The sequence below is a fragment of the Egretta garzetta genome, unplaced genomic scaffold, assembly GCF_000687185.1.
Source record: "Egretta garzetta isolate BGI_Z169 unplaced genomic scaffold, ASM68718v1 scaffold434, whole genome shotgun sequence".
Classification (NCBI taxonomy): domain Eukaryota; kingdom Metazoa; phylum Chordata; class Aves; order Pelecaniformes; family Ardeidae; genus Egretta; species Egretta garzetta.
In genome coordinates this window covers 1,318,039-1,334,687 of record NW_009259584.1, presented here as the reverse complement: position 1 = coordinate 1,334,687, position 16,649 = coordinate 1,318,039, and the positions used below count along the sequence as shown (strand labels likewise).

The 16,649-nt window shown below is 39.6% G+C and overlaps 1 protein-coding gene across 1 annotated transcript in view; it reads left to right on the top strand.

The window, feature by feature from the left end:
- The window catches only part of PLXDC2 (plexin domain containing 2), a 259,125-nt gene that overhangs the window by 236,094 nt on the left and 6,382 nt on the right, over positions 1-16,649 (top strand). The window contains exon 13 of the mRNA XM_035893266.1: positions 8,039-8,199. Within this exon, the coding sequence (XP_035749159.1) occupies positions 8,039-8,199 (161 nt within the window). The remainder of the gene's footprint in view (positions 1-8,038; positions 8,200-16,649) is intronic.

Here is a 16,649-nt window from a genome sequence, read left to right as displayed (position 1 = left end):
TTCTACATGGAGTTAACCCAGCAGTTGCAGTCAGTAGCCTCCTGCCATCTTCTCTATGTTGCTCACTCATCTTTGACATCAGTGTGTATGGGTCACTGTGAAGGATGGGGAAAATTAAAATCAAGTGAAAGAACAGTAATATAGTTGTGCATTTTGCATTGAGGTTGAAGTACCCAAAGTTGTTCTGTCTCCACAAGGTGGGGCAGGTGTGGGGATAAGTAATTCTGGAAGCATTAGACACAGCTTTAGAGAGGAACAGCATGCTTGACCTGATGGTCTTGTGTTTAGTTTCAGTAGGGTTAAGAGGAGTCAGTGGGGCTGACTGCTCTTCTGGATTTAGCAACAGTCACCTGCCTTGCCTGGCCAAATGGCATCATACGATATGGTACAATATTGAGCTTTGTGATGGCCACTGCTTGATGCTACTAAGTATTGTAATGGCTTACATGGCCTCAAGCAACTCAGACTAAAATTAATACTGATGACAACTTGTATTGTGTTTGCATGGCAAGGTTTTGGTAGCAGGAGGGCTACAGGGGTGGCTTCTGTGAGAAGCTGCTAGAAGCTTGCCCTATGTCTGATAGAGCCAAACCACCACTGGCCCAGGTCAAGCCCATCAGCGGTGGTGGTAGCACCTCTGGGATAACATAATTAAGAAGGAGAAAAAAAAATCTGTGCAACTACAGCTGAAGAGGAGTTAGAATATGTGAGAGGAACAACTCTGCAGACAGCCAAGGTCAGTGCAGAAGAAGGGGGAGGAGGTGCTCCAGGCACCGGAGCAGAGATTCCCCTGCAGCCCATGGTGAGGACCATGGTGAGGCAGGCTGTCCCCCTGCAGCCCACGGAGTCCCACGGTGGAGCAGATCTCCACCTGCAATCCGGGGAGGACCCCATGCCAGAGCAGGTGGATGTGCCCAAAGGAGGCTGTAACCCCATGGAGCAAGCTCCTGGTAGGACCTGTGGCCCCATGGAGAAAGGAGCCCAAGCTGGAGCAGGTTTGCTGGCAGGGCTGGTGACCCCGCAGAGGACCCATGCTGGAGCAGTCTGCTCCTGAAGGACTGCACCCTGTGGAAGGGACCCATGTTGAAGAAGTTTGTGAAGAACTGCAGCCCATGGGAAGGACTCATGGAGAAGTTAATTGAGGACTGTCTGCAGTGGGAGGGACCCACACTGAAGCAGGGGAAGAGTGTGAGGAGTCCTCCCCCTGAGGAGGAAGGAACGGCAGAGACAACATGTGATGAACTGACCCCAACCCCCATTCCCCATCCTCCTGCACCACTGGTGGAGAGGAGGTAGAGAAATCAGGATTAAGGTTAACCCCAGGAAGAAGGGAAGGGTGGATGAAAGGTGTTTTTAAGATTTGGTTTTATTTCTCATTATCCTACTCTGATTTGATTGGTAACAAATTAACCTAATTTTCCCAATACAAGTCTGTTTTGCCCGTGACAGTAATTGGTGAGTGATCTCCCTGTCCTTATCTTGATCCATGAGCTTTTCATTATATTTTCTCTCTCCTGTCCAGCTGAGGAGGGGGAGTGATAGAGCGGCTTTGGGGGGCAGCTGGTGTCCAGCCAGGGTCAACCTGTCAACACAACTGCTGTAGCGCTAGGTGATATTTTAGAGCAGAAGAATGAAAGTCCTTAGCTAACACATTCAGAGTGCTGTCATCCTATAAACAGAGGGATTTGACTTTAGTGCACTCTCATCCATTTGCTGTACTAAGCAGTTGATCTGTTTTGGAAACACTTACTGGGTTGCCCTGGGTCCTACAGAAAATTGATAGCAAAGCCAGATATTGAATTCAGAGTTTGTGGGCTACAGTTCATAATATTCTCACTCAAAGACCACCTTTCATTCCTTTCATGCAATTGGAAACCAATTTTTAAAGCATTAGCTGAGCCATAACTTTATAAATCACCATGAAGCCAAGTAAAGTGTAGCAATGGCTTAACCTCAAAATGTTAACAAATACTAAGGGAATGAACCCACAAAAGCAAGAAAATCACACTCCATTACCACGAAGAAGCGAAGCCCAGAGCAGGCAGTTCCTAAAAGAGGTAAAGAGAATATTTTTATGGAGATTCCGCTGAGCCTCTGGAGAATCCTTCCAACTGTACATTCCCTTATCCCCTCCCACAGTCACTGTATGTAGGTCATTAATCATCTGTTCAGGAATTTGCATTATGTACAGGAAAAAAACTTAGGTTTGGAGAACCATATACCTGCCCCATAAAACAAGCAGTCTTGTGGTAGACTCACATTCCAGATGTAAAGGGAGGCCCAAAAGAGGGGAAAAATCCAGTGGCTCTGCTGAGTTCACTGTAGGCTGTAACCCTGTGTGCTCAGCTGTCCTAAACAGTATGTTCTCCCTCTTTGCAGTAACATATTAACTCAAAGCCAGTCATGTAAATAGGGTGATACAGCTTCCAGGCTAGAAATGACATGTGTAATAGGGTGGAGGGCTGGTGGAGTGAACATGGATCTGTAGGTGCAGGTTAGCCCCAGGTCATGCAGCAAGAGAGGGTTTCTGCTCTTTGGCTGCCCAAAGAGGAGAACGAACACATGGACAGGAGGTCTTGCCAAATGGCTTATGGAGATCTCTGACGCAGAAACGTATCTCTCATTCATGCCCAGAAAAGAGCAATGAATCTGGTAAAGGGTCTAGAGTGCAAGTCTTATGAGGCTTGTCTGAGGGAACTGGGGTGGTTTAGCTTGCAGAAAAGGAGGCTAGGGGGAACCTAAAAGGAGGTTGTAGAGACACGGGTGTCAGTCTCTTCTGCCAAGTAGCAAGTGATAGGACAAGAGGAAATGGCCTCAAGTTGCATCAGGGAGATTTAGATTGAGTATTAGGAAAATTTCTGCACCAAAAGGATCAAGCATTGGAACAGGCTGCCCAGGGAAGTGGTTGAGTCTCCATCCCTGGAGGTATTTAAAAGACATGTAGACATGGTGGTTAGGACATGGTTTAGTGGTGGACTTGGAAGTGTCAGGTTTGTGGTTGGACTCAGTGATTTTAAAGATCTTTTCCAACCATATGATTCTATGATTCTATGACATGGGTATGAGATCATCTATGCAGTACTATTGGTACAGAAATTCTGGTTTATTAAGTTGACAGTGTTTCTGGCATAGTCTTAGTTTTGTGGCAAAATGGCATGCCATTGTTTGGACATGCTCCAGCACCCCAATGTCATTTGTGTAATGAGGGGCCCAGTATTCGAGGTGCAGCCTCACCAGTGCTGAGTAAAGATTCATGTGCATCTTACCAACCAGCTAAAAAAATCATGGGTTTTGATGAACATTAAGAATTTGTCTAATTGCTGCCATGTGACCTAACAGCAAACACTCATCATAAAGCATTCCTATAGGAGAAGAAATTGCAGGGTTCGTTCTCTCTCTCTTTGTGACAAATTCAGGGGTTTGCCATGAAAATTCATTCATCTGGTAAAGAGGGGAGAAAAGAACAAAGCTCATTACTGAGTTATCATCTTTAGGCTGATTTCTGCTATTTAGGTCATCTATATCCCTGACCTCCTGTATAGCTGTGTCAGTCAGGAGGGTCAAATAAGGTATTGCATTTTATCACTTAAAGAGGCACATGCATATAAGAAGTGAGTTTTAATTGGAGCTTTTTACTGTCTGATCAAAGTGCAAGAGTAAAAAGGAATGACGTGGTCTTGGAGGGGAAAAGCAAAGCTTTATTTTCCAAGTCCACACAATGAAATTCTACTTTATGTCTGTCATTTACCCTTGGTGCCATGTCACTTTATATAAAGGAAAGCTTCTAGCCAGGAGGTAACGGAACTTCACCTATTTTTTTCTTCATTTTACCATAAAACTTTTTTGTATCTCTGCTCTCACAGAGAGAGATATTAATCTCTCTAAGCAAACTTTTCCATGTCATATCATAAGAGGTGTACATGTATGTACCACAATTTTGTTTTCTCATATATAAAACTATCACAATAGAAAACTTTGTGTAAACCTTAAATTTAGATAACAGAAAACATTGTATTCCATTATTTTGCAGACCTCAATGCTTATTGCGCAATAGTGAGATAAACAATATTGAGAAAGTATCCACAATGTGTTTACAAAGTCTCTGAATAACAGTCCCAGTTTGTACGCACCTTTGTTCCCGTTAAAGTCAGCATCACAGTCCCCATGAACCAGGACGAGATTTTTGTTCATGATAAATCCTTGAGTTTTTTGTTTTTCCTGCACCAAAAGAAGCTAACCTGACTCTAACTAGAGACATAGTATGGTACTATAAAATCAAAGATGATATAGTCGTTATGTGTTTATCATGCAAACAATGAGAACATTTTTATTGCGTTTTCACTTTTATTTTTTAAATAGCATTCCAGCAGGAGAAAAGTTATTTCATGTTTGCATTGTGTGCCTTTGTATTTCGGAAAAAGTGACTTGCTGTTTCTGTGCTGTCATTCAGCACCTAATGAGAAGCAGACTAACCCTGCAGATGTTAACATGCTCCTTCTGCTTAAGAGGTTTATACACGTAGGAATTTGGGGAGGAGTTATTAATAGAGCATGTTGTATGTAACAATTGCTTTTCTGAGCACAAGAAAAAGAAAGTTTGGGGGAAGTTCCACTGAGAAAGTTCCTTTTGGGAAAGGATTGGTCATAAGACAAATATCCTCCCATGGGTTTAGCCTTGCCTGGAACAGCAGATGTGCTGTGATAATCTTCACAAGATTTCTGCACCTGAAAAAGTTTCAGTGTCTTTTTTTTTTCATCTATTTCCCTTGGTGGCTTTTTAAAAGAACTGTCAGTTGATTTTGCAGCAGAGAGTATTTTCAAAGTTGACAACACTGTTTATTGTCTCTGTGCAAAGAGAGTGAAATCAATTTCTCATGAGTATTTGAGCCCTGGGGTCAATGAACTGAATTTCGATTATGGAAATTGCAAGTTACTCACTCTTGTTGTCATTTAAGAAAAGTGTTTCTTGTATTTCGTCATTTTTTGTGTTTGGCATTCTGATCACTGCACCGATGTCCATGCAGTGCCCCATCCTAGACTAGTAGAAATCTGGGCAGGCAGTTGTCACCTGTGTTATTTGGAAGATACAGTGTTCTCATTTGCAAAGCTAGATGCTAAATGTTGAGAATATATCAAATCAAAGGGGATTAATTTGATGGCCTTTAAAGAGTGGTTAGCACCTCTCCTGAAGTCCAGCATTTTTTAATATGCAGAATATGATGTTCTGCCTTCAACCATAACATAGTAACAATACAAATAACTCATTTAGTGCAAATTGGCCTGAAAATAGGTACAAGTGATAACGTAGTTTATGATGCACCAATGTGGCATTGAAGGGAAGAGTCGAAGAGTATGAAACTGTCAAAAAGACAATTATGAGCCAAACTATGAATCCTCTGCTCCTTCTGGGGAGCAGTTACTTCTCAGTAGGGTGACTCACACAACTAACTGCTCATCACTGGGAATTAATAGCCCAACCCAGAACATGTGCAATAAAGCAGGCCTTTCTTGATGGCCTTTCAATTGCTTAATTTGCATTTGCTTTGCAATTTGAAATATATGTGCAAGTACTAAATATCGTTACAGTACATGAACAGAAATTAAAACTGGAGCTAGTATACATTCATCTATTCTCTGTTGAAAGTGAATAGCTATTTATTAAATTATTAATGGTGATTTCACGTAAAAGACTCTGCTGCCTGAAAGTTAGAGGGTCACCTTTCTTTCATGTCCCCACCACGAGTCTTGCATCCTTTCCTACATAGTGCTAGAACTACTGGGAGTGTTTTAAGTGCCCTTTGGGTGGGAATACATTTGAAAATAGATCTTCCACATCCTGGGGAATATCTCCATTCTTTCACTGCAATATAAAGGATGGCCTGGAAGTTTTCACTATATGTACTGTCTTAAAGAAAAATCAAATAGGTCTGATGCTGCTTTTGTTTTTCAAAAGTTCCTATACATCTGTGCGAACTAAACCTTAAGAAACCTAAGTAAATCCCTTTGTAGGATTTAGGCAGGGAGAGGCCTGGTTCTTGGCTCCTGTTCATGCCTAAGTTCAAACTTCGTATTCACAGTCAGCAAAATTAAAACTGAAGTTCCTGTGTCAACAGGTACTCATGAACTTTTCAGTAAAAAGAAAGACACCTTCAGGATTAGGCAGTACCTGAGTGAGGGTCCATGCTTGCAATTTTTTATTAGATTCTTTAATGCTTCCTACATCCTAGTTTAGCCTCTCAAATGATTGGGTTCTTTTTCTTTATCCTCTGATTCTGTTACGGGGTTTCAGCTGTCCAGACTCAAGATTGAGGAAATATGGACAAAAGCAGGGGAAATTTACATGAATCGCTTCACTCTCCCATAGGTTCATCTCCATGTTATAGTTAGAAATAGCTCTTGACTAAGGTAATGCATCTTCATTTTCCTTTTCTCCCTGTTGCACAATGGTGCCATACAATCCACTGGGCCAGGCAGCCGTCCTTGGTCGGGTGGGAAAAAGTGCTGCCATGCGTGGATGAGCTGTTAAACTGACATTAACCATTCCTGTTTTCTTTTATTGCCCCTCATACAAAGCATTTAATGCTGTCTAAGGACCTAGATCAATAGACCTTTCTTCTATTATTTTCCAGTTCTTTTTTTAATATTAGCATGGAGTGCTCTAGTCACAATATGATGAATAGTAAAAGACCATGTGCAATTGTTGTTGTTACTATTAATAACAGCAACTTGTTTGAAGTGGTATCTGTAACTCAATAGCTGTTTTCCAAGAACAAATAAAAGGGACAGTCCCTGACCTCACAGACCACGACATCCTAAGACAATCAAATAGTTCAGGGGGATGGCACAACAAAAAGGATGACTGCAGAAATCAACAATTTTCGTTATAGTCAGCTTGGCAAATAAGCATGGTGAGAGGAAATGCGAAAGTGGAATTGAAAGAAAATTTCTCATAAGTGAGATGAGAGCCAGGTTTTGTATGGAGTAAGGCATGGAGTTGATTTGAAGGATTGGCAGAAAGGCAGAAAGCAGTGGGAAGATTAGGAGAATGGTACAAGTTTGTGAAGCCAAATGACCAGTGCTCTGCTGGTGTTTCTTAAGCCTAGGGCTCCTGAAATGCTCTTTTGCCTGCAGTGGTGGGTGGAACAGAACTTCTCCTTTTATGCAAGAGGATGCTGAAGAATCATTGCTTATCACCATGTTTGCACTGGCTGTGATACTCTGGGTTGTCCACAGTAGAAGTCATACCCAAGCACAAGCAGTTCTACAGATGTTGGCTAATTTATTGAGATACTTTTCCCACAGAGGTTACAGTGTTGTTAAAAGTCTTCCAGTCACTTATTTGGAAGCACTGCTGACAAGTTGCTTGTATGGCAGAGACAACCCTCTTTTCTCCTGATGGGACCAGAGCATGAGCAGCCTCTCAATATCAAGTTTAGTAAATGGATGGTCTTCTGTAACACTTTGGTATGATGAGTGTTCCATTCAGACCAAGATTAGAATATTGCAGGGTCATTTAACATCCATCTGTTACACTTTTGGCCGTCTCATTCAGTAGCACAGGGTGATTCAAAACCCCTCTCCAAGCTAATGAATCAGGCTTTCAGAATGTGTTTATTAGCTAGACCTCACAAGGGTTTGTGGCATGTCTCAACTTGAAGCTTTAAAAAAAAATACAACATTCAGAATGTATTCAATTAGTATTTTTTGTCTGTAGGGCAACTGTGATAGTTTTATGAGAAAATCAAAGCAAAATTCATTATGAAGGCAATTAAGAACTTCAGAATGTCCAGATTGCATTCAAAAGAAAGGATATTTATTTTGTTTATTGAGTTACAATTAGTAAAACATTTGGAAATGTCTGTTCATTAAGATTATGAGAGTATTTGATTGTGGGAAGGAGACATCTAACATCTTTTTCCAACTTGGGCTGTGGAAAACGAGGAGCTTGTAACACAGAAAAAGCAAATGCTTGATTGCTAGCTGTGAAAAGGAATGGACAAGACATAAGTTACTGTGCTAATAGTGTGCCATTTGTGCAGCTTCCACAGACGACAGTGCAGCAGAGAAGAAAGGTGGAACGCTTCATGCAGGCTTAATTGTCGGCATTCTAGTCCTGGTCCTCATCGTGGCTGCAGCCATCCTCGTGACCGTCTATATGTATCATCATCCCACGTCAGCGGCTAGTCTCTTCTTTATAGAGGTAAGGAAAAAAGTAATATATTGTGTCACTAGTCTTGTCACTCAGTTAGTATAATCAGGGTCTCCAGAATAGAGCTTTCTGCGCTAAATCTAGAAAGTATTCTTGTGTAAGCTTTGAAAAAATGGACCTACCTGACCTAGCAAGTGATGCTGGTTTGTTCTTAGCATGTTTGTCACTCAGCTGCTTCTTTAACTACTATTGCTATTTCTTTTGATTTTACGCAGGACATATATCTAAAATATATATCTCAGATACCATCCCACCTCTCCTTCCTATCCTTCATTGTCCTCACCATAGCATTTTTCCATTGCCTGTCATGCGCACTGGCATTTTATTTCAGGACGTACATTATTTTTTCAATTATTTTCCTGTGGGAAAATAAAGTGTTTGTATTCATTAGTTCTCCAGAAGAGCTGACTTAAAATAAGCTTTTAGCTGGAAACATGTGTTAGCTGTTCCTACATTTATTTGCAGAAATCTTTTAATACTTTGCCTCAGACTGTGGGAAAGGTCCTTTTCACCTCATTTTAACATCTAAATCTAATATCGTCTCCCTTTGGTCTTCTTATTAGTGTAGAGAGAACCAAACTCTTTCACTCCATGATTCATCTGACCTATCTGAGACCTGTCCTTTAGGATTAGATAAATTAACATTTTTCTCCTTCAAATATAGATAGCTACCTCAGGTGCCAATGTCTACATTGCAGATGCTGATATTTAGTCAGGTCAATGCCACTGTACATGACAATATGAGAAAGGAACATTTTCCATAGGTGTTTGATTCTACAAAAAACTGTGAATACCTACACTTGTGGGTTTTTTCAACACAGCAGTGTTCCTCTACCTTATGATAAGTATAGTTGCTAAATGTGAAAGAAAATGCTGATAGTTTATAACCCCACCTGCAGTACTCCCTTACTTTTAAAAGCCTGGACACTTTCTAATAGGCAATACTGAAGATGCAGAACTGCTGGAAGTGTCACTAGGGATGTACCCAAGGATTGCTTAGGTAAAAGCCCAGACCAGGAAGATGTAAACATTCATTCTTAGTGCCAGCAGTGTGAACTGAAGTGAGACATGAACATGAACGGAATGATTCATCTTTAGAATCACATTATAATAAATATACTGCTTAGATGCAATAATAGGGACAGAAATCAAAATTAATTGTTTATCAGTATTCCAGGCTCAAGTGATGTAACTGTGTTAACCATCGGGGAACAGCATCCATGTAATAAAAGCAATACTTGTCTTTCATGCCTATGCAACATTTCAAGCCAGTTCTCTGTTGATGTAGATGAACAAAACTCCACTGGAGTCCTTGTACAAAAGAGAAAGATTTGTCCCTTTCTTTTTCTCACACAGAGATTGAATTGCTATTCTTTCACTCTAATAAAAACAAGTTTCTTATCTGTTATGATGTGACTGAAAAGGCTAAGTAAATGGCAACACGATTTTTTAAGAAAGAGAGAAGAATACCAAATTAAAACACACATTTATTTATTTATTTATTTATTTTTGTTCTCAGTGTAGTAGCGGCATGTTAATTTATTTCATGCATTGATATTATACTCATCATGCAAACAGCAGTGCCTTAATCAGTTTTGCTAAACACATTCCACTGAATTTAATCTTTAGGTGGCATTAATCAATCTATGCAGTCAAAGCTAAAATGTGTTTTAGGAAGCAATGTAGGCTTTTAGAAAAAGTAGAATAGCATAATCTTTCTTTTTAAAATAAAGGAGAAATAATTGAGTAAGGACAGGAGGAATTAAATTAGTCAAAATCAAATTTATGCAAAATGTGGTATAAACTACATCCTGTTTTGGTTACAAGGAAAATTGTGATACATGTGTAGAAGCAGTCATTTCGCAGCAATTATAAAAAGTTCTAGCCATGAAGGGGTGGCTTTTCCCTGTGAGTCGTATATCTACCGATGCAGTGGTAAAACCACAAGAGGTGGAGAAAGATATTACTCTGTATTTCAGAACATTTCCACAAATTCCAAATTGTTGGTATCATAAGCATAGAAGAACAGAATAAGGTAGTCCATTCTGGAAAGGAAATTGCTTTTGAGAAGTTTAATCATTTGATTTCCAAAGGAAAAAAAAATAGTTTGACCGAATCAAGAAATAAAGAGTAGACTATATTATTCTTACATTCATCCGATAGGCTGTACAAGTTTCCAATACAGAGGAGAATGTATGTTCTCATACTTGCATTTTGAAACTGAAGTACAAAAAAATAATGAGGCATAACTGGTATAAATAGGTCACTGTTACAAAAAAAAAGCATTCCTTGTTGTATTTGTGCAATTGAAAAATATTTGAGCAAGCTCTTACAGATAACAGGGTATCCCAATATACCACAGCAGACAAGCTGCTTTATTTATGGGAAGTGAACAAAGTGTGGACCTGATGTTACCAGTCTGGGGAAAGAGCACAAGAGGATTGCCATAGGCTTGGTCATCTCAAATCTCACTCATGGTGTCCTTCATGTTTGCCATGTAGCCCTTGTCTCAGTGAGCTCCCACAGATGAGGATAAATACACCCACACTTTGACTGCACTGTTTAACTTTGCACTGATAAATGCAATCCCTTATGACACTTCTGAGCACCGTTAAATGATATCCTGAGTCCACTAGTTGGTTTAAATAAGCAATACACAAAAGCCAAGAAAAATGCCATTTATTCCAAAAGCAACTATTGTTTTAGAACGGAGTAACATTAGTCTATTTTTTTTTTAACCCCTGAAGTCTGAAGAAAATGTTTCCTCTAGTGGTTTGGTTCATAGCTGTTGAGCACAATGCATATATGCAGCCCCACCTGGAACAAAAATAGCTGTTTTGAACAGCTTGAGAGGTCTTGAATGCCAATGCTATTCAATTTGCCCATGACAGTGTATCATTTTAAAAGATTACTATCCAAATAGTTCAATACTTTTTCAAAAAAAGTTCCCCTTTTTTGTTAAGTGTGTAGAAGATTCAAATCAAAATGCAATGTTTTTTCTGTTTCTTCCAGCCCCCCCACTATTCAACATGTGGTTCATTGTTTAAGTTGCACACCCTGCTGGTGACCTAAAGACAGAATGAATTGTCAAGTTTTGAACTTAAGGGAGTTCCAGTCAAAGTTCCAATGAATGCAGGCTCTTTCTAAAAGCTGGGTAAATGTTGACTAAAGATTAGCATGCAGAGTGACAGAAAAGATGTTGTATGCTTTGGTCTTTCATGTATTTATTGTTATCCCTGTGGTATTTTATCTTTCTTCCTTGAATTTGATTTTGTTGCCAATAATTTCCCCTTTTGAATCAAGTTACATACCTACTCTTACGTTGAGGAATCTTGTGTCTCTTGAGTATACTTTGAACTTATTTGCACTGACTTTTGAAAAGTGGCAAACATGTCAAATAGTGCTCTTCATGTCTTTTTCAACAAAGCAGAAGCTTATGTCGGAAATCTAGCTGTAACACATATAGCTACACATCAGCTATACCACAACTAAAAAGTAATTAATTTATTCACTGAGCTGTGTAGTGTACTTGCATTCAGGATTTGAGGTTTGGTGGACAAGAAGCCAAGCATGATGCCTTGATTGTAGTGGATTGCATGCCTGTGATATAGTTCATAGCAAAAGTGATACAGACATCTGGAGCTGAATGTAAATAGGCATAAAGAAATTCCCTGCTGTGGATTTGCTCAGATTTCATTGAGTTGCGGGCCAAATAGCAGGTTTAGCAGTATTTTAGATTTTACTTCTTCCCTTCTTCATGTTTTTTTTTCTTACATTTTTAACCTTTATTGTTTAGCACTTGCGTGTGAACTTTGGCACTGAGAGCAATTAATGTCCAGGGAACATTTAGCAAATCAAAAAGCAAGGCATAAGGCAGACTGTCTCAGACGTTTTTGCCTGTTTGCACCCAGTTATCTGTGGACAGAAGGGTTGCACGTGACGCAAGAAGTTTTCACGTGCATGCTTTCTTTGTGGTTTTCTTACCTTTCTTATGTATATGTTGGTCCAAAGTCCTTTTAATGTTTGAAACTTACCTCAGCTGCCATCCCAGTGCTCTGCCCCTGGGCAGCAAAGGCAACATGATCCAGCCACAGCTGAGAAGACAGCAGAGGAATTGCTGGCGATACGAAGGCAGGGAGTCAGACATGATGTCTTTTCCCAGCTGGGCATGGAGATACTGTTGCCAAACATGCTTATGTAAGGTTCAGCAACAGCAGAATAAAATTTTTCTGTGGCAGTTAATAGTGGATGTGTATGTCATAATAGTAGTTAATATGTCACACACTGAAGAGAAGTGTGAGTGTCTGTGGTTACAAGTTATCATTCTTTTGAGTTAAGATCCCATTTTAAAGGTCATAGACTTTGTCTTCATGTTCCCACCCACCCTGGAGGTTTTCCAGAGCTTTATTGTGCTGATTCAGCTGCTTAGAAACATGCATGTACACTCACACACACACATGCACATACCTATGTCTTTTTTAGTTGTTTGTTTTACTTCGTTTTGTATGTCTAAGCTGAATAATTTCACAAATCTGTTTTTTCCAAATGGCCACACGGAGAGTTGAACTTGTGCTATGGAACCAGGAGGTGACCTTGGGGAGAAAGAGAGGGAGGAAGGAATGAGCAGCTGCAGATCTTCAGCAAATAAAATAATAGTGTGTGATCAGACTCTGGGGGATGCACCTCGACTCTTCCTGGTTTAACTTGAACTATGTCTCTACTAGTAAATTAAAGAAGCCTGGGAATGTTTTTTACCACAGAGACCAACCAGTATGGAAGAGTCTGCATGCCTGTCATTTAACTCTGTCAGCCCCACCGTAAGGTGACGGCATGCAGGCTATTAGCATGGACTGAGGCTGTTCCCAAACCCTAAGCCCCAGCTGGGGGGGTCTGAGAAAGCACTAACTGTTGGGTATTTTTCTAACAGTTGAGCTGTATAGTGGGTTGTGTTGTGGTATTTGGAAACATTCGCTGGCATGCAGATCTAGCAGTAGATTTTCTTCAGATTTTGACCTTCTGCTCATCTCCATCATAGAAGGAGAAAAAATGCCAGAGAAAGTTCTTGCTGTTTCAGATCTCAGGGAATTAATGGGCATTTCTGGCTCACTGTTACACATCTTTGCTTATAGCAGTACTTCACAAATAGGAGCCACCATTTAACAGCCAACCCTGTTCTCCAAGCACCATTTCCAGGTTTCTGCATTAATGTCACAGCTGCAGTGCATGTCTTCAAAAAAAAAAGAGAAGTAAATAGGTGACAGAGTAAAAAAAGAAAAGGAATTTTTAAAAAAGAGTCAGATCCTCAGCTTGCTTAGACAGGTGAGGAAGCTCACACAGCTCTGCTGATTTATTCTGGGATATGACCCATTGTTTTTATTATATATACATTTTACAGGGGATTATGCTTTTAGTTTGAAAAAGGCTTGACATGGCCATCAATTTGGTTTTGTCCAGAAGTTTGAGCTGAATTGTGTTTCATGAAGATGATGATTAAAAAGAAGAGAACAAGTATCATTTTTCTTTTCTTTCAAAGTCCTGCAGTCTCCTGGCATTTGGGGTATTGTCATTGATCTCGCTGTCATTGCCTTGTACTGATAGTAAAGTTATTTTTTCCAAAGCTTATCCAGCTCAGCAGCAACAAGGGAAACCTAAATCGGCCACAAGGGAGAAGCACTAAAATAAATAATCAACACTGACAATAAAAGTCAAAGGTGGGGAGGAAGGAGGAACTCTGTTTCTCGTCCATCAGCAGCCAGCTACTTAGATGAACCTAAGACTGCAGAAACATTGTTATAATGAGAAGTGGTTTAAATCACAAAAAGATACTTTAAACAAGCACTTCTATCAAAGACAAAAATAAATGAAGTCAGTAAATGATCCTACTGAATTTTAAGTCTGAAGCAATCTTTGCTTCAGCACAGTTTCTTCAAAATGTTCAATTAACATGGTGTCAAGCAATTGGTCTTTCTTATTCCTGTAATTCTTATTCCTGGAAACACATATCAGAAGTACAATTTCAGATATTTGACCCTCACCCATTTCTGACTGTGATTTGCCAAATAAATTGGGTGTTTCTAGAAGAGATTAAAGACTGATGCATAAATTACAACTGCCTAAACAATATTTCAGGTAACTTTGAGCACACCAACACATATTATGGGCAAGGTAATTGGTAACAGAAAAATATTTCATCATCATGAGAAAGTAGAAGGCAGATTGACAGTGGACAAGTGTAGTTAGACTAATGGGTCTTGATGGTGTCAGGTTAACATTAATAGTAGGCATTAATACAGTTTTTTCCCTTTTCTTAATCCATTTGTGTAGGTCTTCACAATTTATCTGTGGTTTTGATAATTAATCCAGAATTTGGATGGGTCTGTATTTACATATTTGCAGTTAAGAGAGTTAAACAGGTGTTGTTGGCAAAGTGTGGTTAAAGAATACAGCTTTTAAATAGATTTAAATGTCTTTATACCTTTGAATTAGATAAAGAACTTGACATCAATAGATATGTAAGATGTAACCTTCAATATAAACACTGAAACAATCTTCCCACAGTGTGAAAGGCTTGAAATACAGGAAAATAATCAATAGATAGAGAAAACAAAGTTGCATCAGAGCATTCAACCTAAAAAGTACTCAATAACTTCAGCTTTTGTGTAGTTTAGTGGGAAACTAAATTTGCTAGGGAGCTCTGGAGAGTCTTTCAAGACTTTGAAAGATTGACCTTCTCATGTTAATTCAAGTATTTATACTCACATAAACTCAGTTTGAAATTGTGTGAAATCCTCTGTTCAAGTTTGCGGCTGAATAGGAATGAAGAGTTGATCCATGCACAAGCACTCTGGGATTTTATGCTGGTTAAAATATACAAAGGAACTTTTGATAATCTTAGAAAATTTTCTGAACAAAGTGCATGTGTGGCAGGATTGGGGAGATGACAGAGGGTCAGATTTTTCATTATTTTTTCACTTCACTGCTCTTCATTTCAGACTTGTATGGAATGATGGTCATTCCATTTTTCTGTACAGACTGAAGGATAGGATGAGGATGGGTTGAGGATAGTAGAGCATAGGATGTAAGAATATAAAATATACATGTTGCCAAGTTCCTTCTGTCCATTACTGATAGAAACTTGTCTTCATGCAGATGTATGAAAGCAAGTGTAAAAGCTTAGCGTTACAAAATATACTTTATTACAATTGCTTTTAATTAATTACCATCTCAGGTGAAAAGTGTTAACTGGCATAAATTTTAGAGGCAGTGTATAATGTCAGCACCACAGTCTCTCAGGAGCAGGGCATCAGTCTTCAAATACCAGTATTTTGATACAACTTTATACACTTGTCTGTCCTCCTGTAATTGATCTTGAGTATTGCTTATCCCTTCATTTTCCTATCGCATGTACAAAGTAGATTTCACTTCTTGTTTATGTGTACTCGGTTCAATCTTTTCATATATTTTTAAAATCCATTAAAAAAATCTTGAAATTATTTTGTACCAGCTTCTTCACTAGAAGTCTGAATTTATGGCTTCCTTTGTTTTCAAGATATTAATTTGAGGCTGTCATGGTTTAACCCCAGGTGGCAATTAAGCACCACGCAGCCACTCTCTCACTCTCCCCACACCATCACTGTCCCTGTCCTAGTGGGATGGGGGAGTAGAGGGGAAAAAAGTAAAACCCATGGCTTGAGATAAAGACAGTTTAGTAGGACAATAGAGAGAAAAGAAAATAGAACATACAAAACAAGTTATGCACAATGCAATTGCTCACCACCCGCTGACTGATGCCCAGCCAGTCCCAAGCAGCGATCGCTGCCCCCCAGCCAACTCCCCTCAGTTTATATACTGAGCATGACATTCTATGGTCTGGAACAGCCCTGTGGCCAGTTGGGGTCAGCTGACCTGGCTGTGCCCCCTCCCAGCCTCTTGTGCCCCTGGCAGAGCAGGGGGAGCTGAAAAAGTCCTTGCCTGATGTAAGCACTGCTTAGCAACAGCTAAAACATCGGTGAGTAATCAGCATTCTTCTCATCCTAAATCCAAAACACAGCACTATGCCAGCTACTAGGAAGAAAATTAACTCTATTCCAGCTGAAACCAGGACAGAGGCACTGATTGTTTTCTATTCTGTAAGTCAGTGCAGAATACATAATTCTTACTGAATTTTACCTCTGTACTAAATTGTAGCAGACTTCCGTTCTTATTTTATAGTTGCATCATTGGTGATCTGGTAATAGGTAGGAGCCTTGCTGACAGTAGAAAATAAAAGGCTTCACTTTAACTGATCTCCGGACAGTTAGTAGAGGCCTGTAACATAAAAACTTTCCTCTCTTTCAATATGATGACATTTCTTACTAGAAATTTCTGTGTAAAATTCCACCGATACAATCAAACACATAAAAAAAGCACTGACCTATCTGAGACTCTCCTGTAGTTTTCAA